At 47.4% G+C, this 24,604-nt stretch overlaps 1 protein-coding gene and 1 long non-coding RNA gene across 2 annotated transcripts; one reads left to right on the top strand and one right to left on the bottom strand.

Annotated features, from left to right (window-relative positions):
- Positions 1–3,297: 3,297 nt before the first annotated feature.
- Positions 3,298–9,251, bottom strand: LOC310743100 (lithostathine-like). Its single transcript, XM_083573209.1, has 5 exons — positions 9,098–9,251; positions 8,297–8,409; positions 6,463–6,606; positions 5,340–5,451; positions 3,298–3,874 (listed from the first exon to the last, which is right to left on the bottom strand). The coding sequence occupies exons 1-5, from the start codon at positions 9,204–9,206 to the stop codon at positions 3,801–3,803; spliced, it is 552 nt and encodes a 183-aa protein (XP_083429335.1). The 5' UTR covers positions 9,207–9,251; the 3' UTR covers positions 3,298–3,800.
- Positions 9,252–18,875: 9,624 nt separating this feature from the next.
- On the top strand, positions 18,876–21,246 carry LOC310742756. Its single transcript, XR_014538669.1, has 2 exons — positions 18,876–18,989; positions 20,958–21,246. It is a non-coding gene; the product is annotated as an uncharacterized lncRNA (long non-coding RNA).
- Positions 21,247–24,604: the final 3,358 nt, after the last annotated feature.

The following is a 24,604-nucleotide window of genomic DNA, read 5'->3' as shown; positions in this document are numbered from 1 at the left end:
AATTTGCCCAGAGTGTCTGGGGAAACCCAGCCAGGTGGGCAGGGTAGAAATACTACCATCATTCTTATTATATTGTTGTTTTTTTGTAGTTATATTGGAATTCGTAATGCAATATCAGTTCATGAAATGTTATGGGTGGAGAAAATCACAGGGATGCCATAGACGGTAATCCCACCCACAACTTCTCATTCACATACAGTCTGTAAATTAGGGGAGGTCACACACCTCACCTGTGCTAATACTGGCAGTCTTTGGCCTGTATAGGCACACCTTGTATGTAGAGCCTCCAGCCACAGGCACTGTCTACCATGAAAATGGGTCCTTTGACTGGGAAGAATCTCAAAATTGTCAGTCATTCTGACACTGCCTACAAAGAATAAGAGGAACAGAAATGCTTTTGAGATGCAACTTCTAGATCAATCCTGAGAGCCATTCCATGGATTCTGCACCCCTGTTTCTGATGACAGGTGTACATCATCCTCACCCTCAGTGGAAAAGACATTAAAGATGGAAGCCTGAGAGAGAGGAAAAGGTTTCTGGCTGCTTCCTGGGTGGGATTGCGGAAACCAAGAGCCGCTTCTGAGAAGGCCCTCTCCCCTCCCCTCTTCCGCTGCGTCTGGACAGGGCAGGTGTTTATGGGTGAGAAGAGGATGGAGCTTGCAGGAATGAAGGGGAGGGGGGACTGGACCCCCCACTTTCCAGGGATCCCTCTCTGGTCGCCTTGAAGGGGTGGCCGATTCCTGGGCGGGAGGGAGAAGGCAAGGCGGCCCCTCCGGAGATTCCCCTTGGGCGCCAAGATGGAGACCTTTCCCTAAAGTCTGGTCTCTCTCTCCCCCCCTCTCCCCTGCACCAAGAGGCCTCATTGGCGGGGCTCACCCCTCGCCCTGCGCGCCCCATCTCTCCATCCAGAGGACACCCCCCCACACGAGCCACACGGGGGTCTCTATCCAGGCGTCCCTCGCGCCCGTTTATCCATTCATGACCCGCTTTTCTCCATGCGGAGCCCACAGGGCCCCGGGGATGCCTGTGCGGGGGAAACGGGGCAAGGGGGTCTTCGTAGGGACCTCTCCTGGGTGGGTGTGCCATGTCCGCCCCCGCCAGGGCGCCTTAGGGGCCAAGGAAAACCCCCTTCGCAGCACGCATGCAGGGATCCAGGCTCTGCCCGTGGGGCCCACGAAAGGCGCTCTGGGGAGCTGGCGGGGGTCTCTTGATCCTTCTCTCCCCTTCTCCCGCGACCCCTTTACCTCTTTGTCCTCGCTCCAGATTCTCCTTTCCTTTCCTGCAACATCCACGGGAGGGGGTGTCCTCTCCTCCCCTTTCCGAAAGCGCGCTCCCCTAGAGCTACGCCGCAGAGCAGCAATCCAGCGCAGAAGCTCCACTTGCGGGAGAAGCAGGCAGTTTGGGAGGGGAGGAGGAAGAGGAGGAGGAGAAATGGGTGCAACGGATGGGGGCGGGATTTGGGGTTGCGGGGGCGGGGTGAGAGAAGTATATTCTGGGAGGGGAGGGGAGGAATTGGGGGGGGAGAGAGAGGAAGGTTTCCCCCCTCCCTTCTTCTTCCTGTGGATCAAGAGAGTGGGGGAGGGGCTGATCCCGGCAATCCACTCGCAAAGTGGGGTCTCGCACCCCAAAATGTTTACATTGCAAAATCCTTCCCTCCCCCACCCACGCCACGAGATTAGATCCGTCCGTGTTTTAGGTACTGGTGCACACTGAGCAGCGGCTTGGACTCTGTGACTCCTGTGTTACGGGGGGAAATGGGGCTTTGGCTTTTGCACGCACACGCACACACACACACACACACACACACGACATCCAGGTAAAATTCATCCCTTGTGTCTCCCGTCAGAGGAGGCCAGTAAGAAAGCAAGCCCTGCTGTTGATCTGTTTGCGGGCAGAGGCTCCCCCCCCCCCACCATGCAAGGAATAAAGTAATCCAGTCTCTGTGGCGGTTTATTTTGTGGGGTAAAATCCTAAAAAAAAAAAAAAGACCTCAACAACTTCAATCCTAAGAAGAAGAAAAAAAAGCTCAAGAACTTCAGTCCTAAAAAAGGTCAACAACTTTGGTTGGCTCTCACGGCCCTTCACTTCATCAGATCTGGCCCTCTTTGAAAAAAGTTTGGAAACCACTGGAATAAGGTCATTCAACTTGTGATTTGGTGTCCGTACACTGTGGACTCAGTGGATGGCGCTGGGTCGCCACGGACAACTTCGTCATTTCTTACTACGATAAGAAGCTACCAGCATGAGTTTGACCAAACTGTGGGAGGCAGTGGAAGACAGGAGGGCCTGGCGTGCTCTGGTCCAGGGGGTCACGAAGAGTCGGACATGACTAATCAACTAAACAACAACAACTATTTCTGGGTTAGCGGAGTCTGTAACCTGAAGCGTCCGTAACCCGAGGTACCACTGTATTACAGAAAAGTCCTTGACGCAGCCAACTAACGCATGCACTAACGTTGCTTACTATCACCTGATAGCGGCACTGACCAATCACACCAAACACAAGGGGAGGGGGTTGGAGCGGAACAGTTGGAAATCAGCTGATTGGCAGACGCGGAACTGCACCTGACGATTATGTGGGCGGCAAATCCCACCCAGAGAGGCATGAGGGGGCGAGCCCACTTTGTAACCACCCAGGAATGGCACTGCAGGGGAGATGGCTAGCGTGCCCACAGAGAGGGCTCTGAGTGCATGCCATAGGTTCACCACCACTTAGCTAGACTGAGCTTGGAGCAACTAGGCTGGTGTGGAAGGAATTTTTTTGTTGCTGGAGTGCCTCTTTTCCTCCGACTGAAGTGCTCCCAAACCCTGAATCTTAGGAGGGCATGTTTGATAATAATTATAATTTATTGTTTGTACCCCGCCCATCTGGCTGGGTTTCCCCAGCCACTCTGGGCGGCTTCCAACAAAGATTAGGAATACATTAAAATGTATTGATGGCTGGTTGGGGATCCCTACAGAAGTTGCAAAGGCAGGACCCCAGATTCTTGTATTGGTATCCTAAGGCTGGAACGCCCGCCCCCCCATGGCCTGTGTCCGTGTGGCATTCTGTCTCTAGCACTCATAGGACCTGGGAGATGAGGGTTCGAATCCCCACACAGCTATGTTGCTCCTGCTCGGTGATCTTGGACCAATCGTGATCTTTTAGCTTGGCCTACCTCACAGGGCTGTAGTGAGGATGGAATGGGGTTGAGGGAGAACCATGCCTGCCACATGGACCTTTGGAGGGGGGAAAGGTGGGATCTGAATGTCACAATAAACAACTATTTCAAGAAGACAGAGGACATGGACGCAGAATTGCATGCACAGAAGGAGGTTTATTGTCACTACGGAGGAAGACGGGAGCTGGCCAGAGAGAGGGGGGGGGGCAGACAGCTTGCAAAGGTTTGCATTTCCATGATGTGGTCTGGGAAAAGAGGGTTCCAAAGTTGGCCCCATCACTTTGCAAAGCACAAGGAAAGCTTCGTTTACTCAGCTAACCAGTCCACAAAAGCATCTCATCTCTTTGCAGAAAAGGGAGACAGGTTTCATATCTCATGGGGCAAACTTCCTACTCTGGAGAGATGTACTGTTGCTCACAGCCTCAAGCTTTGGATTTGGCTAGGTCTTAGTGGAATCAAGAGTCCAAATTGGATTTATTTGGGGAAGCCCCTCTTGTTTTTTCTGCTCCAGGCCAATAGAGGAGGGGAGGGAATAGATTTCCTGCAGGTGGACAGAGCAGGTGGGAAAGGGGGCTGGCCTTGGACCTGTCAGGAAGCTGGAGGTCTGTGGGTGTTCCGCTCAGGCCCAGGGTTTCAGGCCTAATAGGTGGCCTTGTACTTGCAAAGGTATGGCAAGGTAGTCGTACAGGAACGCTGGATCCATTTCTGGGAACCTGCAGGGCAGAAGGTTGAAAGTGAATGTTAGGGAGTGTCCAGAAATTGAGAGAGAATGTAGACTTCCTTTTGAGTAAATCAAGTATTTCCTTCCCTGTTTTGGAGAGGGAGACAATTATGAGGAAAAGCAACGAAGAGATTTGATAAATACGTAAGCAGAAGTATTTTGAACAAGCCATTCTGCTTTTGCCAGTAGGGTGTGTTTGTGTGTCATACGGAACCCTTGGTTTGTGAGATCTTTGTGATGGTTGAGATGTTTTCTAGCATTCCCCACACCTGCATGAATGAAACTTCACTGAAGCCACCCATCAAAAAGCTGAATTCTGCATTTAAATTAAGTTCCAACTTTTTCCATGGGGCAGAGTTCCCTGTTCCCTATTCTGGGCCAAAGAACCACTCTAGACTTTGCCCACCAATCCCAGTGGAGGTGACAGTTCAAAAACAAAAATGCAGCCCAGGTGATACGAAGTGCCAAGTATAAAGAGGAAACTAGGGGGGGGGTTCTCTCTCTGGAGCCCCATCTCTCCCCGTCCTCAGTTTCCTTGCCAAGTCCTTTCTGTACAGGAATAAGTTAAGTCTGTCCTTTTCATTTTTTGCCAGTTTCCCATTTCCCCATTCTTGAGTTCTCTATATTTACACAACAGTTTGTGATACTTGGTGGGTCTGGTTACCGTATTTTAGCTCCTCCTGAACATTCATCAGTGTTTTTAAGGCCATTTTCAACCAATCGACGCGTTTTTGCAAAGCAATTTCCCCCAATACAAGGAACCTTTGCATGTTACTTTTGCAGATGTTAGCATTTTAAAGCACACTGGAAGTATATGTGTTTTTGCGCACACTTGGTTGGAGAACTGCATTGCAACATTCAGAGTGTCTGAGGATGGCTTTGTTTTAAAGGTAAAGGTAAAGGGGACCCCTGACCATTAGGTCCAGTCATAGCCGACTCTGGGGTTGCGGCGCTCATCTCGCTTTACTGGCCGAGGGAGCCGGCGTACAGCTTCCGGGTCATGTGGCCAGCATGGCTAAGCCACTTCTGGCAAACCAGAGCAGCACACGGAAATGCCATTTACCTTCCCGCTGGAGCGGTACCTATTTATTTACTGCACTTTGACATGCTTTCGAACTGCTAGGTGGTCAGGAGCAGGGACTGAGTAATGGGAGCTCACCTCATCATGGGGATTCAAACCACCGACCTGCTGATCGGCAAGTCCTAGGCTCTGTGGTTTAACCCACAGCACCACCTGCGTCCCTCTCTGCTTGGTTTTAGTTCCTCTCTATAGCGGTTTAGACATGCTGGCCACATGACCAGGAAGCTGTACACCGGCTCCCTCAGCCAATAAAGCGAGATGAGCTCTACAACCCCAGAGTCGGCCACGACTGGACCTAATGGTCAGGGGCCCCTTTACCTATTCCTTGAATGGAATGGGGTTTCCTCCTCCTTCCCCAGTCTCTCTTCCTGCATACCTGAATAAGAAATGGAGACACATTCGTATGAAGAGATTGAGTTGCTGATGCTCCGGCCATCCCAGAGGGGTTGAGAGAAGACAGATCCATCGCTCCATTCCCAGATCATATTCTGGAGAGGGAGAAGAAGAAAGGAACGTCTTGTGATAAGAGGGTAATGGAAGCCCGTTGCTCCCCATATTCCCAGAGAGGACACAGCTGGGGAATCAGCGCAACTGACAAGGCCAAGGGGTTGGTTTGAGTCTCCAGCGGCTGGAGCCATAAAGATGAAAGGGGACTGACAATTTGTTTTTTTTTTTATATAAATTTTTTATTGATTTTCCAACACATATTAAAAAAACAATACAAGACAATACATAAACAAACAAACATATAAACATGTATAATTTCTTAACCTCTTTTTCTTAAACCTTGTTTCAACGACTTCCCCATACCTCCCTTTTCTGCATCCCTGTTTTAAATTTTCCCAGCAACCCCTAATTTCAATACTTATAATACAATTTCTGATCTTTTTCCTCTTGTCCAATTACTTATCACTTTACTTACTTATAAATCACTTTCTTTAATCCTTTTTCTCTTACCCAATTATTTAATCCTTTTTCTCTTACCCAGTTATTTGTTACTGCAATTCTGTTTTACGTTACCCATGACATTTTAGCACTCATTAATTTTACAACAGTTCTTAAGATACACTTTAAATTTCTTCCAATCTTCTTCCACCGTCTCTTTCCCTTGGTCATGGATTCTGCCAGTCATCTCAGCCAGTCCCATATAGTCAATCACCTTTGTCTGCCATTCTTCCAGCGTGGGTAGCTCTTGTGTCGGGGACTGACAATTTGTACAGTGGTGGGGAGATGTCACAGAATCTGTGACATTATAGATAGCGCAATGAGAGTTGGAAAGGAGGAAAGACAACGAGGATCTGGAGCTGGAGTTCCAGAACCTCCCACAAAGCCACTCCGAGAGATAGTACCATCTCCAAATGAGGACTTCAAGGTTTGACGTTTGGGGAAGGAAGTGGCTTCAGAGTGAAGTGAGAGCCGGTGAGCTACATCTGAAGGACCTCAAGGGAGCTGAGGAGCTCGTACAGTCAGCATCTTCAGAGAGTCCTAAAGGCACCTACCACGTGGTAGCTACCACGGTCAGCTACCAGGCCGATCCAGACGTTGCTGGAGCCATATTGTCGCAGGTAACTGTAAACCACATTTGCTTCCCTTGCAGAAAGAATGGAGGCCAGCTGGGACCCATGTCTTCTCTGGCAGCTGATCTGCAGGGAGAAGAAAGGGGGGAAACCAGTGAGATGCTGCCCAGAGCCAGGATTCCCAAGGAGTCGGCCCTTGCTCCCCCCCCCTCTCTCTCTCATCTCTTTTTTATTATTATTGCAAAGTAAATACATCAATACCAAACCATACATAATGGATAATATAAAGGGGGGGGGGGAAATAAAGCAGAAAAAGAAGAAGAAAAGAAAAGAAAAGTAGACCGTAAAAGAATAAAGAAAAGTATAATATTTCAATACAATAAACACTATTTTACAAAATAATAATAGTAATAGACTCCCATCACTCTCACAACACTTTCTTTCACATTTTATATTTTATATGTTGCAGGAATTTATGTATAGGTGGGGGGGGTTGCCCCTCCAGCAGATATCATGCATGTGCAGCCCACTGCCAAAATCAGCACAATTGCTTTTGTGACTTTTGTGATTTGTCCCCACGAAACACTTCATCACAGTTTCTTCCTATCTATTCAAAGGGCCTCTGCTGCACGATACCAAATGTAAGAATTCACTGGTAATTTTATCTATGTACTGGCTCACTGGGAAAACTTCAGAAATTCCTATAGACCTGTGAGCTCAGCTCCTCAGCAGCCCCTCTGCCTGAGTGATAATCCCTGGCATCCTGATACCTGAGTGCCAGACAGGTAGCCATTCCAGAAATAACAAACCCATGAAGACAAAAGGGTGTGATTAACTTGGCTGGGATTGGGAAACAGGGAAATGTAAAGATCTCTTTTGTTACACTTGATGGGTATTTGGTGGAGGCAAGGGGAACCATGGGGCAGGGTCCAGGGTGCTCAGATTACGGCCACCAGACCTCCCTTTTCATGATGTAAACATGATGTATTAGTGATGCAGTTGGGAGGGGGTGTAACATGGGGATTAGCAGCTAATAAAAGTTTGGGGGCTCTTTTGTTCGGGGCTTCCATCTTGTTCCACCTTGGAGCAGGTGGGAGTCCTGTCGCGACCGTCTTCAATAAAGACCAAGCCTACTGGCTGCTGTTTTGCTCTGGTATTCCTGGCTGGTGTCCTTGTTTTTGTTTTGTTTTTTGTCCAAGGGAACCCTCAGATTTCCCCGTTAACAATCTGTATTTCAGTATTATTTTCCCCTTTTCCATTCACGAGGTCATTCTAGACACAGCCAAATTTTTACATTAGAACCTTGTCTTTCTAAATAATCATTCAAGCACTTCCATTCCTTCTTGACTGTAATCACTGGCTTTAGTCTTATTATGTCCGGAAATTTGGCCAGTTCCAAATATTCACATAATTTACATAACCATTCCTCTTTGGTCAGTACCTGATTACCCTTCCAGTACTCAGCCACCAGGATTCTCACCACTGAGGTCGTTTACAAAAAGAATTTAGTATTTTCTCTAGAAATATCACAACAACAACAACAACAACAACAACAACAACAACAACAACAACAACAACAATAATAATTTATTTATACCCCGCCCATCTGCCTGGGTTTCCCCAGCCACTCTGGGCAGCTTCCAACAAAACACTAAAATACAATAACCTATTAAACATTGAAAGCTTCCCTAAACAGGGCTGCCTTCAGATATTCAATATTCCCAAAAGGTATGTTTCTGGTCTTTTGCTATGTGAAGTTCATAGTAACTTGTTTATTTCTTCATTTATTTCTTCTCGTTCCACCTGGTGAACTTACCTCGGCATCATCCCACGAGCAGCTGGAGCTAGAATACTCATAGCAGTACTTTCTGTAGAAGAGGGCTCCTGCAGGGCAGGGAGCGCGAGCGCTCTGGGTGCGATTGGCGGCACCTGTGAGGAATTGGATTGAGACTGGAATAGATGCTGCAGACCACCAACCCTTTCCTTGACAGATGGAGCCCCTCAAGGAAGCCCTGGCGTTAGGAATCGGGAGGTTCCTTCTGGCTCTTTCCAAAGTAATCTTTCCACCTTGACCTGACATCGGCTCACACCCCTCTTTATGGGAACCTAAAAGTTATTGCCAAAATGGTTGCAGCACAGTGTTGTCTATGCAGCTCCAGCAGGAGCTTTTCCACATCTGATTTGTGATATAATAATAATAATAATAATAATAATAATAATAATAATAATAATTTATTATTTATACCCCGCCCATCTGGCTGGGTTTCCCCAGCCACTCTGGGCAGCTTCCAACAAAACACTAAAATACAATAGTGTGTCAAACATTAAAAGCTTCCCTAAACAGGGCTGCCTTCACATGTCTTCTAAAAGTATGGTAGTTATTTTTCTCTTTAACATCTGGTGGGAGGGAGTTTCACAGGGCAGGCACCACCACTGAGAAGGCCCTCTGCCTGGTTCCCTGTAACGTGGCTTCTCACAGCGAGGGAACCACCAGCTGGACCTCAGTGTCCGGGCTCAACGATGGGGGTGGAGATGCTCCTTCAGGTATACTGGACCGAGGCTGCTTAGGGCTTTAAAGGTCAGCACCAACACTTCTTCCCCTTTTACTAATGCTCACCTTCTGCCAAAGGGTTCAGGATCAGGCAGCCCAACAGGCAGAGTCCAAGGTAGACCACTTGCCCCATCTTCTGCTTCTCCTGGGAAAAGAAAGTGTCAGCAACATTCATCCCTGCTAAGGGCCTGGCATTTCCAGAAATGATAGGTCCATTGTGTGGCGCAGGGTGTGTGTGTGTATTTTTTGGGCTTTGAGCTTGTGATCATTCAAAATTCAAAAAACAGGCAATGCTAAGTTGCTTATAAGACCCAAACTATCTCATCTGCTTTGACAACATCAAATATTGCTGCAGCACAGCAGCCAGGTTCAGTATTTTCCAAGTCATACGAAAAGCAAAGTTAGTTGTGTTGCGGTTTGTAAGAAAAATCTCCAGATGCTTTTGGGGGCAATACCATTTTGAACACCAGGACCCTAAACTGGAAGAAGAGGCTTTTACACCCCCTGAATATGGTACTTTATTCCACAAGAGAACATCTACTGGGAAAAGTCACCCAGTTTGGTTTCTGTTTCTGGAACACCTAAAATTAATTCCCGCCTTTGCTAATATACGGACTGCCTCTTTCCTCCCCTTTCTGCCTCTCTTTTCTACCTTTCAGGGGACAGAGAGAGACCTGGGGAACAACAACCACTTCTTGTGTTTTCAGAGAGGGGGGAGCAGCCACAGTTATGTGCCTTTCTCCCCAGTGGAACAGCCCAAAATGGTCGGCTTACCCTGTGTCCTGGCTCTGCACTGAGGTTATGGGGCTCAGTGTGGGATCATACAAGCCTTTGCAGGCAGCGGCGGAGCAAGCCGATTGGGCATCTGGGGCCGTGTGCATGCCCTGCGCCCAGGGGCGGGGCCAGCGGCCCATGGGACTGGGCGAACCAGGGCAGGATGCTCCATGGGGCCTCTGAGGAATCTGTCGGACTTGCGTTCGGCCGAGCTATTCCTCCGGTTGAGTCTTCTGACGTTGATTAACGACCTGAGCCTTTGATGAGGCTCCAGGCACGTCCCCCCATTACGCAGAGTACACAGCAGCATGTGGAAGGACGAGAAATATGAGCTACATGCTAAGAGTTTTATTTTCTAACTACGCAGACAGAAAAGAAAAATACATCCTCTCTCTGTGAGAGCAGAGAGGCAACAGGAACAAAGCAACAGGAAACCAGTAATATAAACATCCGTCTCCCGTGAGACTTCCAACAGCCTGGAGTCTCTGGAATGTAAACAGAGTCTTGTGACTCCAAGCACTGCACAGTGGCAATAAGTAGAAACCTTTCAGAATCTGCCTGCCTCCTGCCATTCAGCAGCCCTACAGCTGAGGGGGAGGCAGCAGGCGGACCATTTGGGGCAGCATGGAGCCCGTGGATGCCCAAGGCACCGTGTCACTCCCAGGAGAGATGTGTGGCTCGGGCGTGCTGCAAGCCCTCCGGTGAGTGCCGCATGCCATTTTGTCACCCCCCTCAGTGGTGACACCCGAGGCGGACTGCCCCCACCGCCCCCTTCCTCCCCCCCTGCTTGCAGGGATTCAGTCTTTGTGTTTCAACCTTTCTTTTGCCACCCCAAGCCCTGCCCAGTGATGCCGGAGAACTCTGCCCAATACAGAAAAGAAATCGGAAAGTGCTGCCGCTCCTGAGATCGTCTGTGGTCAGGAACAGCAACCAGTAAAGCAAATGTGATCGATATTAGTTCACATCGCAGTAATTTTTTTAAAGTTCACAAACGATATGAAACAATGTTTGTGAGGTTTTCCTTTTTTCCTTTTACATTATTTTGATGTTTCCTTTACATTGGCATGGATATAAGGTGCATAAATAGTTACACAGCTGACGCTAAAAAGCGGACGGCGAGAGGAACGACAAAAATTGAGACAGAACTGCAGCAGAATGGAAACAGGTCTGCTTGCAAGGAATGCAGGCTGTAATGGAAATCGCTGCCATCTTACATTCCCAGTCCTGCCCCGTTCCTGCTGGCCCAGAAGGGTGCCCTTTCCCTCATTGGCTTGCTCTTCCTTCCAGTAAAATACATTCTAGGCCAGTGGAGAAAACTTTTCTCCCCAGGGTCTGTGGCGCTGCTGACCTATTTTCTCGAACCGTTTCTCTGCTAGGAAACACAAGACTGTTTTGAGGGTTGCAACGGCAAAGAGGTAGATGGATCTCACTTGCGTCCTTCTCTCCAACTGTCTTGGTGTGGCTGATCTGGAGCCGAGGGTGATTCTTGCAGCCTGTGCAAAGTGCTGTCCACCCCATGGCATATTTATAGGAAGAGGACAATGCAGAAGGTAGACAAAGGTGAAGCCAACAAACCCTACACAACTGACCACAAAGCAAACAGGGTTGGCTGATGAGCCATTGGGTGTCTTTTCATGAACCTGACAGATGATAAGCAAAGGTGTCAAGTGGTCATTAGCACAGGCAGAAAGGGTAGGGTTCAATTCATTTATTTCATTTGATTGCATAGCCTTTTTTATAATAACCCTTGGCAACCCAACCACCACAGCCCAGGGATAACGAGAATCAAGACGTCATTTCCTTGTTCCTTGTGTTGGAGGAACAAAACAGTACTTTGTGCTGTTGCTGGCTTTGTTGTGATTTTCTTCTTCTGCTTCGCTATTGAGACCTCTGACCAGATATTTGCACTGGGGCTCTGTCTATGTTCCCATGGCATAACCACACAAGACATGACATTTCTGGATGCCTAAATTACGAGAAGTAGCAAGCAAGCAACAGAGGCAATAAATCAAAATCAATAAGAGCCGTGCCTTCAGCAACAGCACTTGCCTTTGCCTGCCTTGGGTCTTCCAACATTCAGTTTCGTTGGATACCTGGCATTCTAGTTTTAGGAGAGAGGCAGAAAAGCTGTTCTCTATCCACTTTCTCTTTACCATTCATAGTTTTATAAATTTCTATCCTGTTACCTCTTATTTGCCTTTTTTCCAAACTAGAAATTCTCATATGCACAACCTTTGTTATTTATTATTTACACCCCACCCATCTAGGGGTTGTATTAAAATACAATAAAACATCAGACATTAAAAACTTCCCTAAACAGGGCTGCCTTCAAATGTCTTCTAAAAGTCAGATAGTTGTCTATTTCTTTGACATCTGATGGGAGGGTGTTCCACAGGGCGGGCGCCACTACTGAGAAGGCCCTCTGTCTGGTTCCCTGCAACCTCACTTCTCGCAGGGAGGGAACTGCCAGAAGGCCCTCGGAGCTGGACCTTGGTGTCCGGGCTGAACGATGGGGGTGGAGACGCTCCTTCAGGTATACTGTGCCGAGTGGTTGTGGAACAACTCCAGGCATGGACCTGGAGAATGTGGACCATTTGGATCCCTTCCAGTCGGGATTCAGGCCTCACCATGGGACAGAAACTGCATTGGTCGCACTGGTCGATGATCTCCGGTGGGATAGGGACAAAGATGAAAGCTGTTTCCTAGTTCTGCTGGATCTCTCAGTGGCCTTTGACACCATCAACCATAACATCCTTCTGGACTGTCTAGAGGAGCTGGGAGCTGGGGGCACTGTTATACAGTGGTTCCGCTGCTTCCTCCTGGACCGTGTCCAGAAAGTGGTGTTGGGGGATGAGTGTTCAGACCCCTGGGCTATCACTTGTGGGGTGCCTCAGGGTTCCGTCCTCTCCCCCGTGCTTTTCAATATATACATGAAGCCGCTGGGAGAGATAATCAGGGGGTTTGGGCTGGGTGTCCATCAGTATGCAGATGATACCCAGCTCTACCTCTCTTTTAAATCAGAAGCAGTGAAGGCGATGAAGGTCCTGTGTGAGTGTCTGGAGGCGGTTGGAGGATGCATGGCGGCTAACAGATTGAGGCTGAATCACAGCAAGACTGAAGTACTGTTTTGGGGGGACAGGGGGCAGGAGTATGGGGGTGACTCCCTGGTCCTGAATGGGGTAATTGTGCCCCTAAAGGTCCAGGTGCCCCTGAAGGACCAGATCTTCAGCCTGGGAGTCCACCAGGGAAGTGATAGCATGGATGTTAAAATCCCCTAGGACAACCAAACTAGGTGTCTCCAGGAGCACATCCTCCATGACCTGAAGCTGCTTGGCCAGGAAATCCTTGGTGCAGCGGGGAGGTCAGTACACCAGAAGGCATCTTGTACTGCTTCTGTTGCCCAACTTCCAGAACATGCAATCTGAAAACTGGGTCTTCCCAATAGGATGCCTGGTATAAACTTGTTTTTGTTGTTGTTTAGTCATTTAGTTGTGTCCGACTCTTCGTGACCCCATGGACCAGAGCACGCCAGGCACTCCTGTCTTCCACTGCCTCCCATGGTTTGGTCAAACACATGCTGGTAGCTTCAAGAACACTGTCCCACCATCTCGTCCTCTGTCGTCCCCTTCTCCTTGTGCCCTCCATCTTTCCCAACATCAGAATCTTTTCCAGGGAGTCTTCTCTTCTCATGAGGTGGCCAAAGTCTTGGAGCCTCAGCTTCAGGATCTGTCCTTCCAGTGAGCACTCAAGGCTGATTTCCTTAAGAATGGAGAGGTTTGATCTTCTTGCAGTCCATGGGACTCTCAGGAGTCTCCTCCAGCACCAGAATTCAAAAGCATCCATTCTTCGGCCATCAGCCTTCTTTATGGTCCAGCTCTCACTTCCATATATCACTACTGGGAAAACCATAGCTTTAACTATAAACTTCCTGAAAATCACTGCAACCCCCCTTCCCCGCCCGTATGACCTGGGCTGCTGTGCATATGAGAAACCTGGTGGAGAAGCAGCGGCAAGGACAGGCCCATCTGCTTCACCCAACCCCGTTTCCATCACACATGTCATAAGGGAGTCTTTCGATCATTTTGTAGATAAAATGCATGGCACAATCTCATTTCTCAATCACCTAGGTACTGGTCATTTTTATAGGTTTTTTTATAGAAGCAACATTGGAGAATGCAAAAGGGGATTGGGAAGGAATGATGCTACTTCCTGTATGCCATTTGACTGTTCACAATATCTATGAATTCATTTTATCATCCTGTTGTATTAGCACTCCACACAGCCACCTCCATAGAAACGTGTTTTAAGCCATGTACCTGAACTAATAATCTTCATTAGCATCTGGTATTTGCACAAGTTAATTCCTAGCATTAGCTGAAAATACATACTTTGTCATAAAGTTAACCACAAGTCTGGGCATGGAATGTTTCCCCATTTTAAGGGTCAACACTTAATTTTTTTTATGAAGAGTGAAAAAATCATGATTGTCTTTCAAAAGTGGCAGTGCTATGAGAATGTGATCCTGGAGCACATAATTTTGATCATAAATATCTGAACTTTTCCCAACTCTACAATGTCCTTTTTCAGGCAAAGTCACCTGAAGACCGTGCCAAGCGTCTGGGAGGATTGGCAGAGTACCAGGAATGTGACCAGGAGATTAGGACTTGCCACCAAGCCTGCGAGGGAAGCCCTGGTGAGTTTGGGGACTGGCACTTCCTCCTTCCTCCTCCAATTCTGCATGTTGGTTCTTTGCATCCTCTATTCAGATTTGAAAGCTGGCAGGTGTCCAAGGAGTGCCCAGGTCTCTTTTGACAGCAGCCTGAGTTTTGCATTGCTTATTCCTAATCATAGCATTGCACACCTATTTGCACAGCACTTATGTAAAGTATTTCACCTATTTTCATTGTAGAAAGTTTTACCCATCCTTAAAAAAACTGAGGCATGTTGCACATGTGTTCTGCTTGCAGATTTGCCATAACGGGCATCTGGTTGGCCATTGTGGAGAACAGATAGCTGGACCAGATGGGCCCCCTTTGGCCTGATCCAGCAGTCAGGCTCTTCTTAGGTGCAGGGGGACCTGGAAATGGCTTCAACTTTACCTTCCCTGCCCCTACACTCACCAGACATTAATGTTGTCAGATGAACCAGTTTTGTATAGCACTGTGCATGAAACAGAAGCCCTAAGGTGCTGGGAATCTAAAGTAGCAGAAAGTTGCCTCCAGTTCCAGCTTAAAGTTCAAAAATGTTTACTGCTGCAGAAGATAAGGCTTCAGTAATACAGTTCCAGACGTCGATCTATACATACAGCTTTGCAGATACAGATACAGTGAGGGGGAAAACGTATTTGATCCCCTGCTAAATTTGTCCGTTTGCCCTCTGGCAGGTTGCGGGGGGGGGGGGGTGTTCCTGTTGTTATTCTGTCTCTCACAGCTACAGTAAACCTACCATTAAAATTATGGACTGGTCATTTCTTCGTCAGAGAGCAAACAGGCAAATTTAGCAGGGGATCAAATACTTTCCCCCCTCACTGTGTATACAAGTAGAAAGCATTTCTGTTGCTCCAGCAATCCAAGACATAACCCAGGCTCTGACTCACAGATGGATTCACTGACTGACTAATGAGCAAGTTTGCCTTAATCATTTATATAGCAACTGGCTTTGCTGATCTTGAACCGGTTGGCTTATATCAGACACGGGGTGATTTGTGCCCAGGAAAGAGATTATGCTCTTCCTCTGTGTCCAGTTCGTCCAACATAAAAATAAGAATCAAGCACAGAAGCCTCCAAGATCAGCTGACTCCTCCATGCCCTTTTCTAACAACCAGGGTGAGCTCAAAACAGCTCATAAAAGCAACAAAGGATTAACAAATTAAAACACTTCCTGGTACAAAATAAATATTTAAGAGAGGGGATGTTGGGAGCTGCGGTGCAGAGCTCAGGTCTTCAAGAGGGGTGGGGTGATGGTGCTGCTGACTGGTGATGGGGTTGGGGGGCAGGCTTGGTAAGAAGAGCCGGCTGGATCAGGCCAATGTCCCATCAGGATCCAAGCACTGGAGCAACGCTCTCCCCTCCTGTGGTTTCCAGCAGCTGGAACTTGGAAGGAGCTGTGGGGCAGAACATAGTCTTCATGGCTAGTAGCCATCAATACCCCTTCCAAAATTCAGCTCTGTTGGATGCTCATGAGTTCTAATGTCATGAGGGAGCGGGAAAACTTCCCCCGATTCACTCTCTCCATGCCCTGCATAATTTCATGAACTTCGATCACATCATTATTCGCCTGTTCTCTAAAGTGAAAAGTCCTGAATATTTCTCCCTTTACTCATAGGGGGTCTGGAAGCCGAGCCTTATGAGGAATGGTCGAAGGAGCTGGGTATGTTTAGTGTGGGAAAGGGCTGTCGTGTGGAAAAGGGAACAAGCTTGTTTTCTCCTGCTCTGGAAGGGAGGACTCGATCCAAGGCTTCCAGTTACAAGAAAGGAGATTCCAACGATAGTGGCACCTCTGGTTACAAACGCTTCACCTTACGATTGTAACCCAGAAATAAGTTGTCCGAGCTCTCAGAGGCAGCCACCGCCTGGCAGCAAACCCGGACATCCACAGGGCCTACGGAGCTCTTGGAGGCCTCCGCGAATGCTGGGAACCAAGCCGATTGTGATTGTGGAAGAGGACCCTGAGTCCCCTCCAAACAGTAAGTGCACGTAAGAAAAGAAATAAATGTTAATTTTTTTCATCTAAAATACTGTCTTATTTATTTTATAGTACAGTACATTGATTATTGCCTTCATTTTATGGGTCACTGGTCTCGTTAGACAGTAAAATTTGTATTAAATTACTGTTTTAGGGGGTGTTGTTCATCATCTGGAACGGATCAACCCACTTTCCATTACTTTCAGTGGGAAAGTCTGCTTCAGGTTAAGAACAGACTTCCGGAAGCAATTAAGTACTTAACCTGAGGTACCACTGTAAACATCAGGAAGAACTTTCCGACAGTAAGAGCCGTACAGCAGTGGAACAGACTCCTATGAGAGCTGGTGACCTCTCCTTCCTTGGAGGTTTTTAAGCAGATGTTGGGTGGCCAGTTGTCCTGGATGCTTTAGCTGAGATTCCTGCATTGCAGGGGGTTGGGCTAGATGACCCCTTCTGACTCTACAATTCTGTGATTCTATGATAGGGGAGTTGCTACATGCCATAAGGATTTATTTGCTTATCTATTTGCCTCTTTCTGCAGCCTGGGGTTTGGCTTGCTTACTTCAGTTATCTGGTGTGGGCTACACGGGCCACATGACGAGGTCTGGCGGGTCGGATTTGGCCCGCGGGCCTTGTGTTTGACACCCGTGTTCTAAGGTGCTTTTGGACTCCAATGCAGGTTGCGGGGGGGGGGGCTTGTAGAAAGATGCTGAACTTAATAAGAGGGCAGGGTGCCCCCAGCCCTGGAATGTCGGTATTTTTCACTCCATAAGACGCACACAACCATAAGATGCACCTAGTTTTTAGAGGGGAAATGCAAGAAAAAAATGTTCTTTAAAGGGAGCGCTGAGCAGAGCCTGTATGCATCCCAGGCTCTGCTCAGCACTCCCTTTCACGAGCCGCGTGGAGCGTGTGTGTGGCGCTTGCAGGCTTTTCCCTGAGGAGGGAAAGGGCAGCCCATCTCCCTCATTGGAGAAAAGCCTCCAAGAGCCGCACACACGCTCCGCGTGGCTCTTGCTGGCTTTTACGGGAGGTGGGGGAAGGGGCAGAAGGCGACTAAGCCAGAAGCTAGAAAAGCGAGAGGGAGGCCAGCAATCCCTCTTGGTGTTCTGGCTTCTGGGATAGCTGTGCAGCCTGCATTCGCCCGATAAGACGCACACACATTTCCCCTTCCTTTTTAGGAGGGAAAAAGTGCATCTTATAGAGCAAAAAATACGGTATTTGGAAATTCATTGGGATTCTCCATTGTTGTGAACCATTTTCATATACATTTATCAGTAGCAGAATAATTTAACTTTTTAAAATACGATGCACTGCGGCCACACTGGCCGAGTGGTTACTATTTAATTTATTGCATTTGTGTCCCTCCTCTTCTCCAAGGAGAGGAAAGTGGTGTACATCGTTCTCCTCTTCCCCATTTCAGCCTCACAGCAACCCTGTGAGGTAGGCTAGAGTGAGAGTGTGTGGCTGCCCTAGAGGGAATGTTCTTTCACATGTGGTAAAAGAGTATTGGGAAGTGATCCATAATGAATTGAAAAACATGTTTAAAAGTACTCCCACCCAAACCAGAGTCCTTTCTGTTGGGGATAATTCAGTCAGAAATTCCCAGGTGTCAAAAAAGGTTATTAATGTATGCAACAACTGTGTTTCATTAGCCCCTAAATGGAAAACAAATGAGGTCCCAACTCATAGCTGTCAACTTTTCCCTTTTCTTGTGAGGAATCCTATTCAGAATAAGGGAATTTCTCTTAAAAAAATGGGAAAAATTGACAGCTATGTCCCAACTAAAGAAGAATGGCAACTTAAGTCGACAGAATATGCACAGCTTGTAGACTTAACGTATAGAATAAGAGAACAAGAAGGACATACGTTCAGAGAAGATTGGAAAACGTTGATTGAATATATGGGAGTAACTGTGTACAACTGAAAACGCTGGCAGCATTAAGATAAATTCAACAGTATAAACAAGTTTTGATGAATGCAATAATGGAATACTGAATGGTATAGTTTTTGTAAAATATGCAAGGGTTTGTGATATGCAAAATGAACCGTGAAAAGAGAAGAAGGGAAGCTATTGATGTCTTAAGGATGTAAAAATGAGTATTTTAATTTGTAAAGCAGAAAATTTAACTATATATGTTGTTGTTTAGTCATTTAGTCGTGTCCGACTCTTCGTGACCCCATAGACGAGAGCACGCCGGGCACGCCTGTCTTCCACAGGAAGACATATAATTCTTCGAGAATTATATATACATATATGTAAAAAAGAGCGTGAGCAGCTCCCGCAAGGAGACTCCAGGTCTCCCTTCTGCCTAACGAGAGCCTCATCTGGGCATCTTTGCTCTCTTCCCTGACTACCAAAATGCTTTCCTGCCCACACAGAACCGGCAGTGGCAGTGGATGGATGGGTCTTCAAACAGCTACAAGAACTGGTATGTTGGAGAACCCAACAACAACAACAACAACAACAAGTACTGCGTCGAGCTTTGGCCTGACACAGGTGAGTCAAGAGGGAAAACTTCCTGTTCCAGCACCTGGAGCAGTGCACATGCGGGGGCGTGGCTTGTGCGCGTCCCAGGGGGCGTGCCGCACGTGGGCGGTGCACAGCGAGCAGTGTGTGACCCGGGGGTGGCGTGCAATGTCACCCTCCTGGAATGAAACCCAGGGCGGATCTCACCCGCTGCACGCCCCTCCCTCCACCAGTGGGTGAGCCCAGGTGACGTGGAGATGTTGGCTGGAGCGGGGGGGGGGGGGGCAATGAACTGAGCAGCCCGGTTATGGGACCTCCTAGGAATGGAGGGTGTGCTTGCAGAATGAGAGATTTCTTTGAATCTTATTAACCATCGCGGTAAAGGTAAAGGGACCCCTGACCATTAGGTCCAGTCGTGGCTGACTCTGGGGTTGCTGCACTCATCTCGCTTTACTGGCTGAGGGAGCCAGTGTACAGCTTCCGGGTCACGTGGCCAGCATGACTAAGCCGCTTCTGGCGAACCAGAGCAGCACACGGAAACACCGTTTACCTTCCTGCTGGAGTGGTACCTATTTATCTACTTGCACTTTGAAATGCTTTCGAACTGCTAGGTTGGCAGGAGCAGGGAACGAGCAATGGGAGCTCACCCCGTCACGGGGATTTGAACCGCCAACCTTCTTATTGGCAAGCCCTAGGCTCTGTAGTTTAGACCACAGTGTCACCTGCGTCGGGGTAACGAAGTGCAAAATCATGTCAGGTTTTGTTGAATTGGTCTGCAGGCAATAAGCATCAGAGACTGCATAGAGCTATCTAGAAGCACGAGCTATGTGCACGCAGACCTCACCTTCTAAAAGCAAAGTATTAAAAAAATCTATGATCAGAACTCATATTCACTTTAACCTTTGCATCCTAGTTTTGGTGGCTGCAGTGAGGAACTTGTTTCCGTTTTCTGTAAACTTAAGGTTGGAGTCTGCCATTAAAATGGGGGGGGGGTCTCAGCTCTTCAAGTATAAAGAAAGTTGTGGGGAGATAAATCGGGATGTTGTTGTTGTTGTTGTTGTTGTTCGTATACAGTGGTACCTCGGGTTAAGAACTTAATTCGTTCTGAAGGTCCGTTCTTACCCTGAAACTGTTCTTAAGCTGAAGCACCACTTTAGCTAATGGGGCCTCCTGCTGCCGCTGCGCCGCTGGAGCACGATTTCTGTTCTCATCCTGAAGCAAAGTTCTTAACCCGAGGTAAAATTTCTGGGTTAGCGGAGTCTGTAACCTGAAGTGTCTGTAACCTGAAGTGTCTGTAACCCGAGGCACCACTGTATCTCACTTTATCTGAAGATCTCAGCGCTGTTCACAGCATAAAAATACAAGATAAAAAGATGAAATACATAAATAACAAACAAGAACAAGTGTTGCTCCCTGTAGGGGTTTATTGTGGCTGCTCTTCATGCGTGCAATATATAGCTCTCTCTTTTGGCACTGTGACACCACTGGCATCAAAATATAGTTTTTCTTCATTTAATCAGGATTTATCCTTCCCCGGGAAAACCTAACAGGCTAAACAAAAGCAAACTCTGTTGGGGTGTAATAAGGCCCCAATTCCCCTTCTGCCCCTTCTTTGTCACATGCCTTGCTGTTTCTGTTGCTCTGCGCTTCACCTTCTACTGAAACCTGCATTATTTATCTGACCGTCCGTTGTGCCAAACATACATCTCTTAACTGACTGATATTCATGTAAATTATGTGTTACTCTGTGATTACATCATCATTCGCTTCATCCACCCCTTTCATTTCCATGCGGGTAACCACAAAATAAATGGGAAACAAAACGGAATTGGTTATGAATCGTTTGCAGACTTGCAAGCAGCAGCAGCTAAAACTGACCACGTTTTTGCTTGAGTTCTCCGACATCCCTAGCGATATCTCAGTGACATCCATTGCAATATTAAACCTTGGAAAATCTCAGAGTGGAGCATGAGACACAGGTTCTCTTTTGCTTTCCAGGATACATGAAGTGGAACGATGGGAACTGCAACTCTGCTCATTCGTACCTCTGTCAGTACAAACTCTAGGATGGAGTCCCCGTTTCTCATCACCTGAGAAGGCACGGTCAGGAAGACACACCCTTCAGATAAAGGAAAGGGGATATTCCTGCAAGGACCCCATCTCTACATCCTTTTATGATCTCTCCTTGTTGATTGGTGGTTGGTTTGCTTGCTTATGTCTCCTGGTTGTTGATCAGAAAATGTAACGTCCAATAAACTTCATCTTTATCTCTTTGTTCATTGAATAAGATTTTACTTACTGCTTTCTCTGTATTTCAAAGGAGTTGTGTAAGACTTAATCCTCCATGACCTCTAACGTATATACCTCTTACGTATATTTACGTAAAATATAAAAAGCTCATTAAAAATACTGAAGGCAAGCCAATTTATCAAATTTATCAAAATAGAAGCAAAATTTGCATAATATATGAAAATGCGTGTGAAAATGACATGTGTGGGTTAGGTTTGCCAAACCAAAAGAAGTCTTCAGCCTGGTGAGCAAATGTCGAAAGCCCACGTGGGTCCCCAATAAACCCCACTTTGAAGGCAGAGGCATTAGCATGCAGCCAGATCACAGTTGCACAGACACCACAAATAATCACATTTAAGCACCAAAGCACCCTTAAGTGGGTGGCGCTGTGGTCTAAACCACAGAGCCTAGGGCTTGCTGATCAGAAGGTTGGCAGTTCGAATCCCCACAATGGGGTGAGCTCCCATTGCTCAGTCCCAGCTCCTGCCCACCTAGCAGTTTGAAAACACATCAAAGTGCAAGTAGATAAATAGGTACCACTCCGGCGGGAAGGTAAACGGCGTTTCCATGCACTGCTCTGGTTCGCCAGAAGTGGCTTAGTCATGCTGGCCACATGACCCGGAAGCTGTACACCGGCTCCCTCGGCCAGTAAAGCGAGATGAGCACCGCAACCCCAGAGTCGTACGCGGCTGGACTTTAGGGTCAGGGATTCCTTTACCTTTCAAAAAAGACTATTTATGTATGCTACTACTGGGGCCAGCCTGTGTTTTGTTAGCCCCAAAATGGAAAACGAGTGAGGTCCCAACCAAAGAAGAATGGCAACTTAAGCTGATGGAACACACGCAGCTTGCAGATTTAACATATAGAATAAGAGAACATGAAGAATGTACATTTAAAGAAGACTGGAAAATGTTTGCTGGATATATGGGTGAAAATGTGTTCATTTAAAAACGATGGTAGCATTAAAATAAATTCAACAGTGAAAATAAGTTTTGATGAATGTAGCAATGGATTACTGAATGGTTTAGTTCATGTAAAATATGCAGGGGTGTATGGCATGCAAAATGAACCACGGAAAGAGAAGAAGGGAAATCACTGTTTTAAGGTTGTCTTAATGAATATTTTGAAATGTAAATCAGAAAATGTATTAAATTTTCTGATTTACATTTCAAAATATTGAAGGGAGGCAGCAGAGTTGAGGGTCTAAGCCTGAGAGCAGCGATGGGACTTTCAGTGCAAAGAAATGTTTATGAAAGTCAGTCCTGCAACGTGATCACGAGGAGTCGCAGGGAAGACGGAGGTCGTTCTGCTTGTGAGGTTGCAAACTCCACCAAGCTCGCTCTTTTGGCCACCTGGAATGAACCTGGTCACCATCCCCACTTGTAACTTCTGAAATTCAGCCATGGCCATCAAGCAGTTCCACTCGGCATGATTTGCAAAGCTAAATATTTGAACGGAAATACACCTGAACCACTTCCAGTACTTTAATTGGGTTTGTATGTATCTCGGTCTCATGTTTGGCCTAATCAGAATAACATCTGTGGGGACCCATCTCTGGGCTACAGGAAACCATGGCTAAGGAGCCAGGGTAGTGCAGTGCTTAGAACAGAACAGAACAGAATAGAATAGAATAGAATAGAATAGAATAGAATAGAATAGAATAGAATAGAATTTATTATTTATACCCCGCCCATCTGGCTGGGTTTCCCCAGCCACTCTGGGAGGCTTCCAACAGAGTATTAAAATACAGTGGTCTGTTAAACATTAAAAGCTTCCCTAAACAGGGCTGCCTTCAGATGTCTTCTAAAAGTCTGGTAGTTGTTGTTCTCTTTGACATCTGGTGGGAGGGCGTTCCACTGGGCGGGTGCCACCACTGAGAAGGCCCTCTGCCTGGTTCCCTGTAACTTGGCTTCTCTCAGTGAGGGAACCACCAGAAAGCCCTTGGCGCTGGACCTCAGTGTCCGGGCAGAATGATGGGGGTGGAGACACTCCTTCAGGTAAATTGGATGGAGGCCATTTAGGGCTTTAAAGGTCAGCACCAATGCTTTGAATTGTGCTCAGAAACGTACTGGGAGCCAATGTAGGTCTTTCAAGACCAGTGTTATGTGGTCTCGGTGGCCGCTCCCAGTCACCAGTCTAGCGGCCACATTCTGGATTAGTTGTAGTTTCTGGGTCACCTTCAAAGGTAGCCCCACACAGAGCGCACTGCAGTAGTCCAAGAGGGGCTTAGAGTGCTTAGAGTGTCAGAGTAGGACCTGGGAGACCAGGGTTCAAATCCCCACTCATCCATGAAGCTCAGCGGGTGACCTTGGGGCAGTCACTCACTCTCGGCCTGGCCTACCTCACAGAGTCATTGTGAAGATGACCAGATCCTACTCTGACACTCTAAGCACTGCACAACACTGGCTCTGCTGTTACATATGCTTCAGGTTACATACGCTTCAGGTTACAGACTCCGCTAACCCAGAAATAGTACCTCGGATTAAGAACTTTGCTTCAAGATGAGAACAGAAATTGTGCTCCGGTGGTGCGGCGGCAGCAGGAGGCCCCATTAGCTAAAGTGATGCTTCAGGTTAAGAACAGTTTTAGGTTAAGAACGGACCTCCAGAACAAATTAAGTACATAACCGGAGATACCACTGTGCATTCTTCTTGTTCTCTTATTCTATATGTTAATTCTGCAAGCTGCATGTGTTCCATCAGCTTAAGTTGCCATTCTTCTTTGGTTGGGACCTCACTTGTTTTCCATTTTGGGGCTAACAAAACATGGGCCGGTCACAGTAGTAGCATACATAAATAGCCTTTTTTGAAAGGTAAAGGACCCCTGACCGTTAAGTCCAGTCGCTTACTGGCCGAGGAGCCGCTGTTTGTCCGCAGACAGCTTCCGGGTCATGTGGCCAGCATGACTAAGCCACTTCTGGCGAAACCAGAGCAGCGCATGGAAATACGTTTACCTTCCCGCCGGAGCGGTACCTATTTATGTACTTGCACTTTGACATGCTTTTCAACTGCTAGGTTGGCAGGAGCAGGGACCGAGCAACGGGAGCTCATGCAGTCATGGGGATTTGAACGGCCAACCTTCCTATCAGCAAGCCCTAGGCTCTGTGGTTTAGACCACAGCGCCACCCACTTAAGGGTGCTTAAGTGCTTAAGGGTGATTATTTGTGGTGTCTGTGATAGGGGAGTTGCTACATGCCCTAAGGATTTATTTGTTTATTTATTTGCCTCTTTCTGCAGCCTGGGGTGCGGCTTGCTTACTTCAGTGATCTGGTGTGGGCATCAGAGAGCAGTGAGAATTAAGGTGAGTGGTCTCTCCTCTCCCTCTTTCTCTTGGTGAGGCATGTTTGAATAGTCTGG

The sequence above is a fragment of the Podarcis filfolensis genome, assembly GCF_964270895.1.
Source record: "Podarcis filfolensis genome assembly, chromosome: 10".
NCBI lineage: Eukaryota > Metazoa > Chordata > Lepidosauria > Squamata > Lacertidae > Podarcis > Podarcis filfolensis.
This window is presented reverse-complemented; position numbering and strand designations above follow the sequence as displayed.